At 35.9% G+C, this 22,199-nt stretch overlaps 1 protein-coding gene across 1 annotated transcript; it reads right to left on the bottom strand.

Moving 5' to 3' along the window:
* Positions 1–10,712: 10,712 nt before the first annotated feature.
* LOC143561688 (kirola-like) lies at positions 10,713–11,909 on the bottom strand. The gene is made up of 2 exons (XM_077049692.1): positions 11,676–11,909; positions 10,713–11,135 (listed from the first exon to the last, which is right to left on the bottom strand). Exons 1-2 carry the CDS (start codon positions 11,860–11,862, stop codon positions 10,867–10,869), a joined length of 456 nt encoding a protein of 151 aa, XP_076905807.1. The 5' UTR covers positions 11,863–11,909; the 3' UTR covers positions 10,713–10,866.
* Positions 11,910–22,199: the final 10,290 nt, after the last annotated feature.

Below are 22,199 nucleotides of genomic sequence, written 5' to 3'. Positions count from 1 at the left end.
GTTCTTGACCGTCACCTTGTTCAACTCCCGGTAGTCGATGCAGATGCGGAAAGTCCCGTCCTTCTTTCGGACAAACACGACAGGGGCTCCCCATGGCGATGAGCTAGGTCGGATAAAACCCTTATCCAACAAATCTTGCAACTTAGTGGACAGTTCCTGAAGCTCCGCCGGTGCGAGCCGATTCGGGGCTCGTGCTATGGGTGCTGCACCGGGTGTCAACTCGATTTGGAATTCGACTTGACGAATAGGAGGGAGTCCGGGCAGATCCTCCGGGAAGACTTTCGGAAAATCTCGCACAACTGGTATATCTTCAATTCGCTTCTCCTCCGCGGGTTTCTCAACAATCTGCGCTAAAATTGCCGATGACCCTTTCGTAGATACTTCTGCGCCTTCATGAGGGTAATGACGCTGGTGGTCATGCCGCTTCTCTCACCTCGGACCGAAATGATCTCGCCGGAAGGGGTAGTAATGTGAACTATCTTATCGTGACATATAATCTCCGCTCGGTTCTCGGACAACCAATCCATGCCGACCACGACATCGAAACTACTAAGCGTAAAAGGAATAAGGTCGATATCAAAGACATGACCTAACAGTTTTAACTTACATCCCGCAAGTACATGAGTCGTTACTATAGTTTTACCGTCAGCTAATTCAACAGGAAACTAAGCATCTAACGGAGTTGGAGTTAAGTCTAAGAGTTGGCTAAAGGCTTTCGACACAAAACTCCTATCAGCTCCAGTGTCAAACAATACAGAAGCAAAACAATCGTTCACAGGGAACTTACCAGTCACCACGTGTGGATCATTGCGGGCTTGACCCGACCCAATTACAAAAGCTCTTCCCTTGCCATTGCTTCCACCACTACTGCCACTTCCATTACCTCCGTTGTTGTCGTTTTGTTTCAGCTTGGGACAATCTTTCCTGAAATGACCTTCCTGCCCACACTCGAAACATCCCTTTGTCGTCATAGGTGGCTTAGGAGCACCCTTTGCCGCAAGGTCTCCTCTACATTCCTTCGCCTGGTGACCCATCTTTCCGCATCTCTGACACTTGACAAGGTCACACGGGCCAACATGATGATAGTTGCACCTATTGCACTTCGGATATTTCCCAGCATATCCGCTCGAACCTTGACCGCTACCGTTGTTATTGTTGTTGTGACTCTGATTGTTGAAGCTTCGAGTGAATTCGGGCTTACGGTAGTGTTGTTGCTGTGGGAGGTTCGAGGACGAGGATCTGGTGTTGTCAAACTTCCTCTTTCCGCTGCTCGGGTTGCTGTTGCTGTGGTTGTCATTACTCTGGTTGTCAAGGGCTTTAGCTGTTGAACCCCTAGGTGGTAACGCACCTTGGGTCACAGCCTGATCCGTCAGTTTGTGAGCTAAACGGATCGCTTGTTGAATCGTGGCTGGTCTGGAAGACGTCACCATGCCCTGAATCTGCGGTGCTAACCCATCGATATACATCTCAATCCTCTTACTCGGCGGATCCACCACCCGCGGACACATCACAGCCAACTCGTGAGAACGGGTAGTGTAGGCTTCAATTTCTGAGCCCACCATCTTCAGTATCCAAAATTCTGACTCTAACTTTGAAATCTCTTCTCTCGGACAGTACTCCTCTCGCATCATGTTTTTGAACTCCTGCCAGTTCATCGCGTTAGCCAGTTCCAATCCAAGGATCTGCACGTTCGAATTCCACCAAGTGAGGGCAGAATCCTCAAGTGTTCCAGCAGCGAATTTGACCCTACTGGCAGGGGGACAATTGCACATCTCAAATGCCGACTCGGCCTTCTCAGCCCAACGCAGGAAGCCTATAGCTCCCTCAGTGCCCTTAAACGTACTGGGCTTGCAGTCAAGGTAGTTCTTGAAGGTACACGTTCCACTTGGACCTCCAGCTTGGTTCTGAACATGTGCGGCTAAAGCGGCCGCCGCATGGTCGTTCAGCAGAGTTTGGAGTTCAGCTGCAGTCAAGTTGATGTTACCACGTCCTTGTCCAGCGTTTCTTCCGGCCATTTCCTAGAATCACAGTATAAAATGTTAAATATGAATTTTTCTTTCATATACAACACACCATACATGTAATAAAAAGATAGGTAAGAAAGAAATAAGAAACAACATCACATCACAACCATATATTAATCTAATTAATAATTCATGATTAAAACCATTGTATTCGCTACAAAGTATTTCCAATCAATCCTTAAAATCATAGAAAATAATAGTTCGGATGGAGACAACCCCTCCATCTAAGTGTCATCATCACTAGATGTCATCATCTGAGGACACCTCTGAGTGTGCCTCCTCCTCAGCTGGTTCTTCCTCCGGTTCTTCTTCAGGTTCCTCCTCGGGATCTTCCTCGGGATCCTCCTTAGGCTCCTCTTCGGGATCTTCTTCAGGTTCGGCCTCAGGCTCCGCCTCAGGCTCGGCTGCGTTCTGAGCAAGTTGCATTTGTAAGACATCGCAACGCTCTAGAGCTATCTCGGTTCGGGTCCTTGCTACTTGGAGTTGTTCTTGCAAGTCTATCATCTCGGCTTGCATCTTCCTCATAATCTTCATCTGTTGATCACTAGCCTCTTGCATTTCCTTCATTGCCGCTGCCATGCGGGCAATCTCCTCCTTGGTCTCGGTTCCATCTTTTAACAGTCCGGAAACGTTCGCTCTCGTATAGCGCATGTAACCCACATCACGCTCCAAACATGAAACAACAGTTGCGAGAACTCGCTCTACAGGTTCGGTTATGGGTGGTAGGGTGTTGGGATAAGCAGGGTGGTTCGGGTGAGGTAACGGGGGAACTTGCTCGCGATAGACCATACGTCTAATCATGTTAGGGTCCCAATCCCAGCTAACGTCGTTTTCGTATATGCCTCCGGATAGGCGGTACCTCTTCGGTGCGGGAGCTTCGAGTTCCGGGACTACTCGGGGTGGCGATGCGGTAGGTAACTGCGGTTCCTTCCCGTGAGCATGAGTCATCGGATCATATGAGGATGAGGGTGGCGGCGTCGACATTCCTATAGGTAAGCCGTGTATGCGCGCGCTTATGAGTGAAAGAGGTAAAGAGATAAGATTACAAGACTACACTAATCTATGCAGTGCGTATCATTATAACTAATGGGTCGTCGTGGTTATAGTCTAGTATGCATGCAGCTTCTAGTTCGCTATAACCAATGGCTCTGATACCAATCTGTCACACACTCAAAATCCACTAACGGAGTTTTACCGTCAGAGGGTGTGAACTAACAGGATCGGAATCATCAGTTATAATCAAACCATAAAATAAAGTTTCAAGACCATGAAAAACGTTTACGAGTATTTAAATGCGGAAGCGTGAAACCATAGCAACCAATGTTACGTCACGCAGGACGACTTAAAACCCAATGATAATAGTTTAAAATAAGTTTTGCATAATTAAAAACGTTTCAAGCAATGCATGTTCCTAAACCGCACGCCCGCCTCGGCTACCTGAGAATAACATACTAAAAGTGTCAACACAAGGTTGGTGAGTTCACAAGTTATATAAAAATAAATGTTTAGCGTTTGCGTTCAGCGTGTTGCGTTAAGCGTTTTGCGTTACAGCGTTTTGCGTTACCAGATAGTGTTATGTCAACTATATATCTATAGGTATCTAGCCTATAAAACAAGTATCACTAAGTGTTCGACACCGAAGCTGACTGTTTATCAATTTGCCTTGCCACCAGGTCTTCCAGACCACGGTATGTGTTTAGCCAAGATTACACCCGCTCGACATCCAGTCGAGTTTAGCGTTGGGTGGGGTTTGTCAAACCCAGTAGTACTACTCAACAGTGACTCGCTATTATCCAAATATTAACCGGTTCGATGTTATGAAGGACTTTAGTTTACGCGTTTGCCACTTAGTCTTTACAAGTGATATATAATCTATATTAACAAAATCTTAAATGCGTTTCGGAGTATGTTATCTCCCCCAAGTGAAAAGCGTTTAAAAAGTTTAAAAGGGGAAAGTGAAACTCACTGTTTGCGAAGAAATTCCCAAATTAAATCACCAAGATGCGCGAGACAGAAAAACTCTCTCTAGCGTTCTAAAACAACAAAGAGATTTTTCTAAGTGTCGGAATATTATCGAGTCTCTAGACCCGGCACATAATACCTATGCACATAACATGTTTCACGTTTCGTTTGTGAATCGTGTGTGACTTTAACAAGTGTATTTGTGATACATTACATGTGTAAGCAATCATATACGTGTCATGTATTCATAAAGTACATCACTAGCAATTTCTCCCCGTAAGGGCATTTTGGTCAAATCATGACAATTAACTAGCCATTATTCCCCATAAGGGCAATTTGGTCAAATTATGACAATCAATTAGCAATTATTCCCCACAAGGGTAATTTGGTCAAAACATAACAATTATATAGCAAGTATCATGTTTCATGCATTTTCACAAAACTCAGCAGCTAGTTTCACCGAGACAGAAATTCTACTTGAAAGATTGTACTATTCCACCGATCATAGCATCTCAATTAATTTACCAAAAATCATCACAGAAGCGTATATGTCTTAGGTTTCCAGAACATATTTTATTATATTTTTATTCCACATAGCTTTCTCACAATCATCAAATCATTACAGCAAACTCATAACAGTCAAATTCATGTGCAACAGAATGTTATTTGCAATTCCCGTTAAACGAAAAATCCAATAAATGCAAGACCACTTGGGTTAGGTTCCTAACTCAATAAGTCAACTTCCAGAAGTAGAACCAACCCAATTGTTCTCGTAGTTCATGAGATATAACATTTACAAAACAACCTAACAGCAGGTCTAACAGCTCAGCTTTGCACAACGTTTTTGTAAAATCATAAAAGTTAACTTCTACACGTCCAAAAATTGCAAATTTATATTCTTTAGAAACTAGACTCAACCTAGTTTACTGTAGTATCAATAATCTCAAACAATTTTCAAATTTACACTTCGTTATAGTCACTTAAACATCAAATACACATTCTGTCCAGAAACTGTTTGCATCCAAACTCAACATATTAACAATCTATGAACTATCATGCATTCATATAACACTCTAGACTCCATAAACACCATCCATGCACATCAATTACACATTACATACATGATTAGGGTTTTTGTTTGAACTCAAATCAAAGACACAACAATTAACGTGTAACAATATCAAGACTAGTTATCAAATCATTACCCAATCAACAACAATCATATTAACTATACACACACACAAAATCGGCTCATTAGGGTTTTCAATTAACCCATTAAACATCAAAATCAAGTAATAAGGATGTATAGGATAATCGATTATACCTTCCTAGCACCTAATTCTTCAATCAAGGGCTTGATTTGATGGTTGTATGTGTGTGTATAGTCGACGGCAGCCAAGGAGGTGGGGATGGGGTTTCCGATCGGGGTTGTGGGAAAGAAAAAGAAAAGTGTTTTAGGGTTAAGGTTTAGTATTATTTATAAACATAATATGTTACACTCAAGTCCCTCAACTTCTAAGTATTACTTATCTAGCCTAAATTAACTAGTTTGCATCTTGAGTTAACGTTTATAACCATGTTATCACATAACACATAAGTCTAACACGTAATTATCACATAATTACTGTTTTGACGTTTTTCGTTTATTCATCAATCGATTGCGTCAACTCGTTTGCGTTTCGGTGCAAATCCCGAAAGACTACACATGTAGTAAGTGTTAAGCGTCATTTAAACTCTAGTTTAAATGTAATGAAGTGTGCGTTATAGATTCAGTGATCTTAAGTTTGAATTGACGGAGTTGAGTTAACGGAGTTAACCTGAAATTGACGATTGTCACATAGAGGCTTCAAGTTCAGCAGTTAACTCAGCAATTTTCTGTTTGGCATCTAGGTTGTGACAACATTTTATGCTAAAATCAAATTGAAATTTAGAAAAATCCCTTTCATGTGCCTCAATTTTATCTTTAAAAGCTTTCTCATATTTCTTAAGAGTGAAATTTTCAGATTTTATTCCTTCCATTTCTCTAAGAAAGTTACTATTGTGGGATTTGTATAAATCTACTTTATTAATACAAGCTTGAGAACATAATTCGAAACTTACCTCGGATGAGCTGGAAGGGGTGAAGGCCATGAAAGCAAATTGTAATTCCTTCACTTGTTCCTCAGCAACATTCTCTTCTTCAGCAACTTCAATTCGATCAAAGTTTGCAGTCTGATTATTGATGCTGAGAGCTGTCATCTGATCAATCCAAGAGAATTGTTAAGTTACTAGAGCTCTTTCACCTTCACATGCACTTGTAGCATTTTCTCCTCTTTCACTTCCCACTGGAACCATTGCCCTTTCTCTGTGTCCTTCCCTAGCTGGGTTAGTGCATTCACGAGCAAAATGGCCCGGCTCGTGACAGTTGTAGCACGTCAGAATGTCTTTGTTAAATCCCACCTTCTGATTAGCTGACACATTCCAGTTGTTCCTGCATGTTCTCTTTGTAAATTTCTTTGCGCGAAACACTTCCATGGAGATTTTCCAAGAGATCTTCATTTCCTCCACATCATCAGGATGAATTTTTCAACTCAGCAACTACAACTGGTTGGGCCAGATCTCCAGAAAGAAAGGCGTTGTAGCAATTCATGAACCCTGCCATTAAAGATATGTTTTCTTGAGTCTTCTTTGAGATATAGGGAATCTGATTGGGAGACTGACTAGAAGGTGTAGAAGACGGCTGGGGCTTAGCAGCAGAAGCAGATGGTTGAACAAGTTAAGGAAAGAACACGGGAGTTGGTTGTGGTGGTGCCGGAGTGAATTGGACCTGAGCAGACTTAAACATAGAAAAGTTATTCTAGACTGATGCGGTGGAGTGTACTGCCCCTGAGAAGATTTGAACATTGAGAAGTTGTCTTGCGAGATGAGAGCACTGTTAGAGGCAACACTGTAACCTGTTGCATTGTAGGAATTTGCGTGATTTATGGCACGCTGCTTGTCATCCATGTCACAAGCTTTGATTATTACCATGACTTATGACAGAGTTAACCTGTTGAGATCCTTCGTCTTCTTAGTCACTGCAACATTCATATCCCAACTCTATGGTAGGGAATTGACCAGTTTATTGTTTTTTCTCAGCAGCGATCAAATTCATGTTTGCATATCCCATCTCAGTAACTAGAGATATAAATCTCTACAATTGTATTTCCAAAGGCTCTCCCAGAATATGATTGAACATGTTGAACTTCTGTCGTAAGAGATCTTGTCGGCTTTTCCTCATATCCTCATTACCCTCATACACCTGAATCAGGGCTTCTCATAATGCCTTTACGGACTGTAATTCTCTAAATCCCAAGGCAATTTTGGGTGAAAGTGCCATGGTCAGAGTAGCAAGAGCCTTGTCATCCTTTTCAATCTTTTCAAAGCCTGCATCGTCATACTGTTCAACAGGCTTTACGGCCACTTCTTTAGAGTTTTCACGTTGATAGGTGATGATAACTTGAGGACCTCAAACAATACTTCTCCAAATCTTGGCATCTTTCATCTTCACATATTTTTCAAATCTAAACTTCCACTCGGGCAAACCCCTCATGAGACAGCAGACGGGGTACACGAGTAGCAGTTCCATTATGGAGTCCAGTTCTTGATGAAGTACAACATTTGATGAACTATTGGTTATTTGGTCCATTTCGAATAAACAGTTAATGGTCTAGTCCAGTATATAAGTCCAAAATAATTTATCAGTTTTCTTAAGGCCCAATAAGAATAGGCTCATATGTATAGTCACAGACGAGAACCAACGTTGACCAAGAACTTCCAAAAGTCAACAGAGAACACCAATAATTGACCGAGAACGATCAAAAAACCAGTGAGAACACTTGGATTTAGCCGAGAACACACAAAAATGGCCGAGAACTAACAGATTTCATCGAGAACGACCACGTGATGACCGAAAATGATGAAAATTGCCCGAGAACTCTCAAGAAACCCAAAAAGTATTTGACCAGGTAACTTTGGTAACAAACTAAATCCCGAAATCAAAGGGATTTAAATTTTAACCAAAGTTAAGTTAATATTCAATCCAAAAATAACCCTTTCCTTCTCCGACGAGTAGATCACCGGAAAAACAAGTACCACGGCCACCAAAACAAATAACAAGAACAATCCTTGAATCTGTGATATCACCATCGAGCCTAGAATAGGTCAATAGGATCTGATACCAATTGTAAGTCCTTTAAACGGATCTTTCAATGTGATATCACACAATCCGTGATTATTTGGAAACTAACACGAGATGATTCAATATTATGCAACCAAACACACGAAGAACACAAAGAATATGCTTCAAAACATACATATATTAAACGTCAAGTGCTTAAGCACAAAGTTACAATGAACCACTGATATCTCTCTCGTCTATCTCTTACACCGCTAACCTATAATAAACCTAATTACATTGTTTATATTGGTACTACACACAAGCCCAAAACAACCCAAAAGCCCACCGAGATCCAAGAGATCTCAGTTTACAATATAAGCCCAATATCAAGTACATTGTGAGGCCAACACCGCTTTAGGTTGGGGTGTGAAAGATTGTGTTTTCATGCACTTTGTGACGCCAAAAAACATGGTGGCTACTAAAGGTGTTCGACTGCTTGACCATTTTGTCTTCGGTTGTATGTAATGATGATGTCAGGGAACATTGGGTAGACAGGTTCATAAATGGATTCCAGCCGCTTTAGATACGCTGAGGAATATAATTAGTGGCTTGGTCATGAGCATACCTTTTAATGCTAGTTGTCATGTACGTGTTTTCGTCTTGGTTGAATGTATTGAAAACATTTCAAGTTTGATGTAGTTTTAATGCAAACTTGCTCGATGAAGATTAATAATATTAGTTTTTATGATGTTGCAGATCATAGGGTCAGACAGATATTGCAGCCACATATCTTTATTTCAAATATTGTATGAGAGTCCAAGTCCTCATAAGAAAAATTCAAATTAATGTTTGTAAAACATTAATGACGGGTTGAATCAGGACACATCATATATAAACCAATTTAAGGAACAACGTATTATCTCAAACGGGTCAGAATGGTTGTGGGTTGACATTTAACTAAGTTGTACTTTTAATGTATATAACACATTAAATAAGTTAATTCAAAGAAAATATACTTTATGGAAAGAAATGTGTTTTAGTTCTTTTAACAAAGGGTTTCATTTGATTTTCCAGTTCTAACAAATGCACTTTTAACAAAGAGTAAAAGTTCAGTGGCAATGATGACTTAATTTTGTAGTTGTAGCAAAATATATGGCTTATGAAAATATGTACTTTTCAGGGTAATGCTTTCTTTTCTGTCTACAAGCATGTATCATTTAAGAACATAAGAGTTCATGTGTATGTTTATAAAGAATCAATGTTTTCAGAACTCGATTGGCTTACCATAGAAGTAGTTTCAAGACAGGATAGAACCGATGGTCCCACAACTTCACCTGCCGTGATGGGTTTGGCAATCTTGGATGTTGGCAGGGCTAATGCTAGGGATTTGGTGAGGATTACTCCTCCATAGCTCGTGAAAGTCATCCCCGTTTGACTTGATCTCAATTTGGGCAATTCTCTTTCCAACTAATTCCATCTATATAGATATACCTCTCTAAACCAAACAATAATTGTATCTGTAATCCTTATCACTTATAGATGGACTCATTCTTCATACAGTCCTACCCTACCCCATACCCACCTATAAAATATCTTAGTTACTTAAAAAATGTTATTAGAGCAGGTCCAAGCAATATCACACAATCACTTGTCTTACCTTTGACATGTTCGTTTACGTTCATTAATTTAAATATGTTAGCTTTCGTTTGTTTACGTTCGCTAAAATATATTCATTTAATATTTTTTTTGGCTCATTACAACCGAGTCTAGTTTTAATAACTCTATTTAACCAGCATACATTGTTCTTCACATACTTTTAACTGGTGTTACCCGAGTTATATTTGTTCATCTATGTTCAGTTATGTTCATGAGTTATTTTTTTATAACATATGAACATACACGAACACGAACATCTTTCATCGTTAAGAAAATTGATGTTCATGTTCCTTTATATTCATTCATTAAAAGTATAAGCAAACAAGTAACAAACATAAATGTAGGTGTATATATCGCCCGTTTCGTTGACGTCTAGGTGGAGGATAGGGGTCTAGGAGAAGAATGAGGGGGCCATTTCATCCGGATTTCCCGACTACGTGGGAGGAGAGACGACCGAAAAAGTTTTAACAGAGAGAGGAAAAAGGTAGAAAGAGTCTAATCTAGATTTTAGAATACAAAATGCAAAAAAAAATATATATTTTATAACATTTTTTTTACAATTACAACTAGTTTACAATTTGTTTGCAACAAGCACATCAACCTATTTGACTCGTTTATATAATATGTAGCAAGGGTTGTAATTGGGTTACACGAATTTAAGTTTGTATGTGTTGAGTATGACACAAATATATATATACTGGTTCTGTATGAGTTCATAATTTCAACCAGTTTGTGCTAAATCAATGAAGAATGTGTTGTGGTGGTCGATCGATGGTCATTTGTTGCTTCATGACTGTTGCTATTATTGCCAATATAGTACCCTCATGCTCATCAATATTTTATTATATAACAATGGAATATTGTTTTTTTTTGTTTTTTTGTTTTTTTTAACGGTTAATTTTGTTAGCAAAACCCAAAATATTGTGGATTAGTAATACAAGAACTTTTACACATAAAACCAACAAACAAGCATAACATATATATAACATGGGAATCTTGGACACACTCAAAATCAATTATTTAGGCTAGTCACCCGATATTGGTGAATATATATATATATATGATTTGATTTTGATACTTGATCATTTAGTTCTGGAGATGGTGAGTTTCTATGTCTTTGGCCACCTTCTTATAGAAGTCCATAAGTGTATCCGGATCAGGAACACTGGGGCTCAGCTTCTCATACTCGACGGTCCATGTCACCAGGTTGTTTGAACCATGCTTGTCTACATGAACATGCATAACAAAGGACTTATATTGTTCCATCAGATCGCCTTCAAGTACCTCAAAGGTGACCGACTTTTTGGCTTCATTGATGTCCTTGACAAGGGTTTTGGCAACACAGTCTTTTCCATCTACAAGAACAAATCATCCAGATCTTTAATCAAGTGATCTTGTAAATTTATAAAGAAAGACGTTAGGGGTGTTTGTAGAGCAGTTAAAAAGGTTCGCAATGCTACGCTCACTTGAAATCAATTTGGTTTGTAACAGACCATGCCCAAGCCAAGGTAAGCTCACACATCAACTTGTTCAAACTAAAATCAAAATTTTGCGCCAATCCAAAATTGCGCATTAAATTTGGATTATAATATGTTAAATGATACACACACTGACACACACACACTGACACACATACACACACACTGACACACACACACACACACATATATATATATACTTACACACACTACAATATTTGTGCAAAGACATCAAATTTTAAAAGAAATAAAAACAAACGAGTCAGCTCAAGCTTTTTATGTGCCGAACTCAAGCTTGATCAAATTTTAGGTCATTTAGATAAACAAGTCAAGCCGAGCTGAATTGTTTAACTTCGGCCTAAGCTTAAGGCTAACATAACTCAGCTCGGCTCATTTGCAGTCAAGTGTGTTGTTTACCAAGAGAATAGTTCCACAAAAGAACTGAGCCCAAGCTTCCAACTTCACCATCATGGGTTTGACAGTTTTGGATGGTGGTCGGGGTCAAGCTCGGAATTTGGTGTGGATTAGACTTCCATAACTCATGAAAAATATCACCCTTCGACTTGATCTCAACCTGAGCAACTCTTTTACCAATTAATGCCATCTATGTATAATTTAAACTCAAAGATGAGAATTAGTTGCTTTTATTGAGATGTTGTCTGTCAGTGTATTAGTTGTTTTTAGACAAGATACTGACTTGAAGGGCTTAACTACCCTTTAAGTCAGTATCTTGTCTAATATATATTATGTATATAATATGACTAGGTTATGTACTCGTATACAACATGCATTAGAATAAATAAACTGATTCAAACAACGATACAATATGAAATACTAAAACTGTGTTAGATATAAATATGTATTATACGGTATAATATATTACATATTAAATAAACTAAAAAAAATAACATATACATGTTTGATTTGTTAAATCTTTAAATGTTTATTTGTATACAATATTTATAATTTTACGGTATCTATCTCTATATATATTTCATGTCTTCACTTTTATCTTTGTGTTCTTAACCATGGATATAAAATATCAAATTGTACAAAATATATGTAAATACTCATTTTGTATATTTTGTGTTTGTTCTAAACTTCAGTAACTTAATCATTCCACTCAGATTTCTTTTCTTCATTTATTTTATTTCTCAAAGAATGGCTCTAAGATTTGCCATTAGGCTTTTCATGTTCTGAGCATACTGTAAAAAATAGCAAATTAAACGACCAAAAAAAAAAAAACATATCATTTAAAAAATATCAAGAAATATGATTTATTTCTTTTTTCGACCAGTTTACTTTTAAACTGATTATAATTTAAGTTAAACTAAATTTATCTCTAATCCTTACTCTAATAAATAAAAATTTGTTTGTGTCACTTGAAACCATTTTTACAATCAATTGCATAGCTTAACTTTCTTTAAATTGGATTCAACTAAATTTAATTTAATTTCCTAATTTATGCATCTTAATTTTCTTTCATAATTTCATATTCATTGCATGATTGCTTCTCTTATTTGGGATGTATGGGTTTTAATATAACGTCTAGCCAGGTGTGAAGAACAGTTGTCTATCAAACTTGTGAATGTAAGCCAATTTTATAATTCCAAATAGGTTGTGTTACAATGATTTTGTTACTATGTCACACGGTTTCTTATCTCGACTGATTGTTGGTTCAAAGTGTTTTTCAAAGCTTTATTTATATTTTCGAAAAATATATTGGTTATGAATTGTTCATGCAGATATTTTGAACTTTGGTGTTGATACAAGAATAGTTTTAGTATTTTTTCTTTTCAGTTCTTGGATCATGTTAAAGGGGTTGTGTTCACGTGTCCAACCTCACACGAACCTGAAAATTATATTAGACATGTGAACTCAAACACGACACACTTATTGGCAGGTTGACCAGAACATTACCCGTTTGACCCGAAAGTTATATTTTTGTTTTTACCTTTGTTTACATATATCAATACTTTGAATTTTCATTTTAGATGACAAATTTATATAAAACAATTTCATAATAAATATAAAATTTTCAGTTAATTTCCTTTTTTATTTTTAATTTTGATATTAGATACTTAAAACAATTTAACTTATTACATAAATAATTGTAAAAAAAAAAACTAAAATAAAATGTAGATGGTTTAAACGAGTCAAGCAATAAACGCGACGAGTTTAACCAAACACAATCCATTTAACTAAACGAGTTCAGCCCGAAATTGACACAAACCCATTTTTGTCAAACCTAAGCCCCCAAAATTTGTGTCAAATTCGTGTTGTGTTTTCGGTCATGCCATAAATTAACATACTTAATGAACATTAATGGAATAAAAATCGAAGTGGTGATGAAAGATGTATGAATAGGTATTGGATCCCGATGTATATTTTGCTGCTATATATAGCTGATTCTTCGAGGTTAGATTTGGTTCAAGAGGCCGGTGAGGTGGTGATTATATCTCTACTACAAGCCCATGTTTTGTAAATGCAAATGTGATGATTTTATGTCAATTCTTTATCCATATGTATACATAAGTAAAGTGTTTATTCACTTATGTGTAATAAATACGTTATCTAAATGAATTAAAACATAATATATGATGCATGGCTTGTGTGCTTGAGAAAAGCAGATGAATCGCGAGTTTTTTTTTTCATAGAAAAATCTTTTAATATCATATAAACATCCAAACGATTTACAATGAAGTGACAGGTAAGCGGGCAACAAGCTGCGCCGCAACCCCCTTTTGGATAGCAAACTCAATCCTACTAAAAACAAAGTTTCGATTCTTATTGGCCGATACGTTACTATGCACAACTTTCTGAACCCTATATAAAAGGTCCACGGCATCCGGGGCTAAGAAACCAAAAGTGTAAAATGCAAAGGGGATAAACATATGTTGATTCTCCAAACAACCTCTCTCGTGTTTAGCAACCTTACCCGATGCCGCCTTCAATGCTGTCTGGCCTGCTACAAACTCATTGTCCCTAATCCCAACAAGAGGGGACACTCCTGTGAGGTCGACACAAACGAGTTTTGGAATTGCAAGTTTGCAAAGGAGATAGGAAATAATATTAAGAAATGGTGTGGGATTGAATGTTTATGTAATATATATATATATATATATATATATATATATATATATGTTTTGGTTCTTTTCAGAAGTTATTTTAGAGTGAGAAGTGCGAGAAGTCTTTTTAACCAATCACAATTTTTCATTTTTTTTATGTATAATTAATTAGATGAGTTTTTTGGTAAAATTCTTGTTTGTTTTATTTGGTAAATAATAAACTATTTTGGAAGTTTCAGATCATAGTTTTTCTATTTATTTATATTATTTTAATTGTTTATTATCTATCACCTTGTATTATCTTGACAGCTTCACGTTTTAAAGAATCATGATATCAAATATTGACTGAGCAATAGATTTTTTTTTGATGAAAATACCTATCTTGATCATGCAACCATAATACTTAAATTTACGTCCCATTGATACATGTTTTTTATGAATCTTATTACTTTTTATTTTATTAATTTTATGATTAAACACCACATAGCAATATAATATGTTCTATCATGGACACTATTTAATGAGATACATAATTATATCAGATCAACATATCATTATGTAGCTAAAAGATCGTAACACATACAACACATACTGGCATACTCATATTAAAATTAATGCCTCTACAAAACAAATGTGTCCCTACATAACCATTAAATACTCATACACAAACGTTAAATAACATATCCCTACACAACCAACATATACCTTTTATAAAGCCTACACAGTATATAAATATTTTGAGAACCAGATTAGCATATACCTACACAAACTTTTAACAACCTACATGATGTATATATATTTGGAGAACCAAATTAACATATACATACACAATCTTTTAACAACCTACACAATGTATATATATATATTTGGGGAACCAAATTGTAAGGCCCATTTCTAGCAATAGTCTTTCGCCTTTGTGTTTTACATTTCGTTTATGTAATGTTAGTTTATTAGACTTTTACTTATGTATGTTTGGGCCCAAGGCCACTTGCATTTGGAGCCCATTGGGTCATGATCAATGATATGCATGTGTTCGTGAGAATAAACACACTATATAATGTGTGTGTATCTCATACACAACAAAACCCTTTTGCAAATCTTATCCTTAACTCAAAAACTTTCTCTTATCTCTCAAACTTCATGGCAATAAACACACACTCAAGATCCGAGATCTCGGTCTTAACTAGTTGTTTCCGCCAACTTGTGTAGAGGTTGATCCAAGATAACTAGTAATAATTGTTATGTTGTTAGATCTGGTCAAGGGACCTACAATAGGTATCAGAGCTTGCGGGCTCTACTAGTTGTAGATCTTGGGTCACAACCTTGGATTTTGGTCTTGTTTGTGTTCAAAGAGGGATTTTCAAGAGTTTTAGTGGGTTCGGGTTCTCAAAAATTCAAGAAAAGTGTTAAAAAGTTTATAAAAGTGTGTTCAAGCTTTAAGGATTCAAAAGTTTGTGTTAAAAGTTCAACGAATTTCGGGTTAAAGTGGTGTTTAATCTTCATAAAATGGTGTTTGAATGTGTGAAAATTTGGGGATTTGTTTAGATCCATAATGGGTCATAGTTGAAAGAAGTGACATTCATCAAAAGGGATCTTTTGGAAAAAGGTGACAGAAAGTACATACTGTACCTTCCCAAAGTACGACTTTCATTCTAATAGAATCCCTATTCGAATCGATCCATCATTCGATTCGAATATAGTTTTTAATTTGATCGAACTCAAAAGTAATCGAATTGAATCAAGTCAACATTAGAATCAAGTGTCCATTCGAATCGAATCAACATTCGATTCGTATACAATTTATAATCTAATCCTATCCTCTGAACATTCGAATAGAACCAAATTACATTCTAATCGAATACAATCCTATTCAAATCGAAAACACATTCGATTCGAATAGTCATTCAATTAGATTCATCTGATTCGATTAGAATATCAAGTCATTCAAATAATTTTCACTTAAACATATTTCAAAGATACTTGTGCATTTGAATACCTTGTGTTCAATTACATTACATTCGAATATAGTCCATTCGAACAGTTTGTACTTGTATTTTGATAAGAATTCAGTGTATTTGTGTTTGATCTTAAAGTTATTTCAGAAATGGCCAAGCCAAGTTCAGAAGTTAGTAATGAAGTCGTAAGGAGTTGTGTGATGTTTGAAAATGAAGCTGGGACTACAACAATGCCTCCAAAGCTAATGACATGGGAAAGTGATTTTGAAGAATTCAAGTGGAGATTCCAAATCTATCTCAAGATAATTGACTATATTCTTCTTAGACCATTTGAGCAAGGACCAAATCAGCCCACAACCACCACTAATGATGCTGATGTTCCAAAACGTAGCTGATTATAATGATGAGGATAGAAGATTGCTCAATGAAGACAATAGGGCTTTTGGAGTTCTTACTGTATGTCTCTCACGTGAAATTGCACTTACCTTGAGAGACTACACAACTGCTAAAGGTCTTTAGGATGCATTAGGAACCAAGTTTGAAGGAAACTTGGAAATGAGAAACATCAAGAAAGGAATGTTGAAGGGAGAATTCAACATGTTCAACTATGTGCAAGGAGAATTAATTGCTAGCCTCATTTAGAGATTTGAGACATTGATTACCAAGATCAAAAGTGTTGGCATTGAATATGATGAAGTTGAAATTAATGAGAAGTTGCTCAATTCACTTCTCTATGGAGTGTCATTGCTATCAAGAGAACCATTAATCTTCAGATTACCAGCCTTGCTGACTTGACCTCCATCATCAATTCGTTTGAAATGGATGAAAAATTAAGAATGGGCAATCACATTAGTTCTCTTTCTAAAGCTGGTATGACTATGGGATCAGGTGTAAGCACGACATTCATAAGAATTGTCATTCCCTGTGGTGAACATCTATGGGAAAAAAATTCTCAAGAGAATAGAGTTGATCAACCTGAATCTGTTCTATCGATTACTGATGTTCTTGAAAATGCTTCTCGCAGCTTTAATCCTATAGAAACATTGTCAGTCAATTTTCAAGCAGAACCGGTTACCATTGTTGAAGTTATTCCTCAGCTACCCAGTCATCGACGTCATCCCACAGAGAACATCATAGGATCTCCATCTACCGGAATCCAAACAAGAAGTAAATCCGGTACCATTAACAGATGTGTTTTTGCATGTTTTATTTCACAGGTTGAGCCTAAGGACTACAAGATGGCCTTGAGCGAAAATTTGTGGGTTGAAGCTATGCAAGAAAAGTTGTTATAGTTCAAGAAACTTCAGGTTTGGTTACTGGTCAAGATGCCACCAAACAAGAAACCTGTTGGGACTAGATGGGTTTTTAGAAACAAGAATGATGATAAAGGGGTTATTACAAGAAATAAAGCAAGATTGGTTGTACAAGTTTTTTATTAACGTAAAGGCCTTGATTATGATTAAACTTATGCACCTATGGATAGGCTTGAAGCAATTCATCTTTTTCCAGCCTATGCCTCGTACATGAACTTCAAAGTGTATCAAATGGACGTGAAGACCGCTTTCTTGTATGGTAAAGTGAAGGAGGAGATCTACGTGAAGCAACCACCTAGTTTTGAGTGATCGTCCAAACCATGTTTTCCATCTTGATAAAGCTCTTTATGGCCTGCACCAAGCACCTCATTCGTGGTATGCTACCCTAGCAGAACATTTGCTAAAGAACGCCTATAGAAGCGGAGTTATTGATCAAATGCTATTTATCAAGAAGATGAAGGGTGATCAGATCTTGGTCCAAGTGTATGTTGATGAAATTATCTTTGGATCTACATCTGATAAACTGTGTAGAGAGTTTGCCGAGGTCATGCAAATCCGGTTTGAGATGAGCTCGTTGGGAGAGATGACTTTCTTCTTGGGTCTTTGAGTTGAACAAAAGGAGGACGAAATTTTAGTTCATCAAGAAAAATATGTTCGGGACATCGTCCAAAAGTTTGTGTTCAAAGACTCCACTCCTTTTCTCATTCCAATTTCTACCAGGCACGTGCTTGCTCCAGATCCATCGGGAATCCCAGTTGATCAACATCTTTACAGATCTATGATCGGCTCCCTGATATGACGGCCAGCAGGCAGGACATCATGTTCCCTATCTGTCAGTGTGCCATATATCAATGTAATCCAAAAGAATCCCATTTAATTGTTGTAAAGCTTATTTTTCGGTACCTTATTGGAAAGCCTTTCTTAAGTCTTTGGTATCCCAAAGACTACCCTATTGTGCTGAATGCTTACACCGATAGCGATTATGGGGGTTGCAATCTTGATCGAAAGTCAACATCAGGAGGATATCAGTTCCTGGGTGATAGGTTGATCTCCTGTCAATGCAAGAAACAAGTCACGGTGTCCACCTCTACCGCTGAAGCAAAATACATTGATGCCTCCGCTTGCTGTTCACAAGTGATATGGATCCAACATCAACTGCTGGATTACGGTTTGAATTTCTTTAACACCCCCATAATGTGATAATGAAGCAACGGTTTGTATTGTCAAGAACCCGGTCCAAAACTCAAAAATAAAACACATTGACATCCGAATACATTTCATTCGTGATTGTTTTGACCTGAAACTTGCCACAATTGAGCGGGTCCATACTGAGTACAACTTTGAAGACCTGTTTACAAAAGCCTTTGATCATGCCCGATTTTTGTTTCCTGTTGAGTCTCTGGGCATGATCTCTTTTGTTCAAAATTAGTTTTTTTTTTGTTTTATTTTATTTTAATTTTGCCTTACCTTTCATTTTATTTTAATTTTTTTATTTAAATTTTATTTAATTTTTATTTTATTGCTTCTTATTTCTTTTATTTACTTTACCTTATTCTTAAATTACCTTATTTTTAAAATTAAAGTTTTGTCTTAATATATCTTATTTCATTTTTATTTTTTCGTTTGTTCTTTTTCTTAAATTTTATCTTTTTGTATATAAAATTGTATATTTTTCAAATATGTCACAATTTTAGAGGGAAAAAATGAGTTAAGTTTACTCACCAAAAAGATTTTTTTGTGCTTTATGAAAAAAAATTGAGTCACTTGACTTACCAAAAAATATTTTATAATCTTGTTAAGAAAATCAGAAAAAGATTCAAAAAGATATTCTTTCGTTTAGAGGGAGCTCCTATTTAGAGGGAGTCGGATAATTAAAATTCTAAATTTTTGAGAAATTGATCCGAACTTTGGAAAATGATAAGGAATTGTTTTTAATGATCCTAGCACATGAAATAAGTAGATTAAAAGCTAACAAGATCATTACTTGATGTGTAGATAGGCTTGACAGATAATTAAGTATCACAGTGATAAAAACTTAAATACTTGCATATGCTAATGGTTACACTCTTATCAAGCGGTTGCCGATTTCAAAATAAGTCATATCGGTGAAGGCAAAAATGTTATTAGTACACGAGCCCGTTAGTGATTGGTCATAATAAAAATTATTTCTTGCTTAAGATTCAAATATTAAAAATATCAAAAATTATTAAAGTAGAAAAACTGCAAAATGCTTAAATGTATTTAAAATCAACAACAAAAATATTGATATTTTATCAAACAAAAAAGGGTATATTAGAACTGCGTGACGTGGGACAAACAGGTAATACCTAAACACTTTATATGAAGGCTTGTAACTCTGGATGACATGTTAGTCCATGGTTCAACCTTTAAAATGTTTGAAAGAAAATTTGCAAAAAGTTCAAATAAGCTCAAAATGTTTTGATAAATCATTAGAGGGTCGGTTCAATTCGGGGTGATACTAATAAACACAAATTATGCCTGGGGTATGATGGAGTTTGTAACATGTCTGATTAACAGGAGACCACATAAGTATTGTGCCTAATTCATACCTTAACGTATCACATTGAAATCAAAATACTTGTTAAGTTTTAAGTGGACCAACATATCTACAATCGACTTTGGGTTTTTTTGCATAATAATATCCAAATAGAGTGTGATCTAAGACATTACAGATAATGTGATTTCATGTCGAGATCTTTCTCACCAAAAATATGTGATGCATGAGTCATGTAAATTAATTAATTAGTATAATTAATATAATATTAATTTTATCTATACTTCAAATTTTAAAATTATTTTATCTTTAAGTTTTTTTTTGTTTTTATTTACATATTAAAGTTACTTTAACTTGTATTATCTTAATTTTACTTTTTTTATCTTTATTTTTCTTTTATTTTAATTTTTATTTCTTATTTTTATTTTTATTTTTTTAATTTAATTTACTAAACTTCTCTTATTTTGTGTCTAGTTAGATGATTTAATGTTTTAAAACAAGGTCCTCTATGCAACGTTTGTTAAGTGTTAACCCGATAAAAATATATCTTGTATATATTAAGAGTATTTGGATTCGGTGGGTAAATATTTTGTGGGTTTAAATTTGTGAATATTTTCAAAGTTTGGGGGTTGAGAGTTTAAGATCATTTATAACTTGAGATGTTTTGACCCTATCGCGAGATAGGCTGACCCTATAAATAGGTTAAACCAACATATCTTTCATTCATTCACTCAAAACCTTATCCAAATCTTTCTCTCTCTACCTTTTTTTCTCAAACCCACCATCGCCTTCAAGCATCCAGATCTGTGCCCAGATCTTCATTTCAAACAAGAAACTTGCTTCAAAATTACACTTTAATCATCACCAAACATGGATTTGTTCCCTGTGGTAAAGCTTTTATGCTTTAAATTCATGTTTCTTGCTTTCTGGACTCATGAACAGTTCCCGTCGGAACTGTTCATGTCTGTTTGGACATCTTTATGTTGTTATTTGTTAAAATTGTTGTCATAACCTTGTTATCGATGTCATTAGGAGTCTAAGTGTTGATTTAATTGAGTTTTTGTTAAGGTCTGTACAGATTGTGATGTTCTGAAGTTTGAATGTTTGTATTCAAATGGATGTTATATTCCAATGAATGTGGTATTCTAATGGAGATTATATTCGAATGGATGTTATATTTAAATGGTATGATATGGTTGAATGAAGGATCAGTTATAACTGTTGTGTTAAGAAAATGTTAAAGGACTGAGCATTCGATTCGAATGGCTATTTGATTCGAATGTCTATTCAGTTCGAATATCATCATTCATGATAATTAACAAGTATCATGTATTCGAATGCACATTGGATTCAAAAGGACATTCTCAGAAAATTTCCCAAACAACCATGTATTCGAATGATCATTCGACTGGAAGAGAAATACTCTGAAAGCTCCTAAGTAATGAGTATCGAATCTCAATTTGATGAAAGAATCATAAATACAAAGGCCAAAGGCTTTCTAACCAAATAAAGATCCTATTAGAATCAAATGAAAATTGTATTCGAATCGAATTGTCATTCTATTCGAATAGAAAGTTCATTCGATTCGAATGATCTACACTTGTAAAATTTCAACCTGATTCTGATTGAATCTAATCTAATTTAATCACCAAATAAACCTATTCGAATGCACATTCGATTAGGATAATATACATTAAGATTGAATAAGATTTGCCATTCGATTGGATTTTACTTAATTTTTTCTCAAAATTATATTCTTTCTGATTCGATTCGATTATTCATGCCTTTGACAAATTCCCATACTCATTCATTTCAAATACTTCATATTTAGACTGTTTTCTGTTTATAAGTTCATGTTTTGTATATAACTTTGTAAAGCTTTAATTTAACTTTGATTTACTTTTAGTCTAATGTTTGTATGTAACTGTTGTCTTTATACTCAATTATTAACACTAATGTTCCTTTTGTGCCCTATAGGGTCATAATAACTCTTGTTCTCTGGAAATCCCTAGAAAGAGAAAGTATAAGGTGTTTATTTCTATGATAAAGGGATTATAAGAGTGTCCATTATCATATGTCATCTCTGCTAA

The sequence above is a fragment of the Bidens hawaiensis genome, unplaced genomic scaffold, assembly GCF_021521415.1.
Source record: "Bidens hawaiensis isolate Kalapana, Puna unplaced genomic scaffold, B.hawaiensis_p1.1 tig00020774_1, whole genome shotgun sequence".
NCBI lineage: Eukaryota > Viridiplantae > Streptophyta > Magnoliopsida > Asterales > Asteraceae > Bidens > Bidens hawaiensis.
The sequence above is the reverse complement of the archived record's forward strand: the minus strand, read 5'-3'. Positions and strand labels throughout refer to the sequence as shown.

What these genes read in the sequence shown, in the direction of transcription:
- LOC143561688 (XM_077049692.1), bottom strand. Translation starts at nt 11,862, where the DNA reads ATGGCATTAATTGGTAAAAGAGTTGCTCAGGTTGAGATCAAGTCGAAG. An exon ending in TTTGTGGAACTATTCTCTTG is followed by an intron (nt 11,136 to 11,675) that starts GTAAACAACACA and finishes TTGTTCTTGTAG; the next exon opens with ATGGAAAAGACTGTGTTGCC.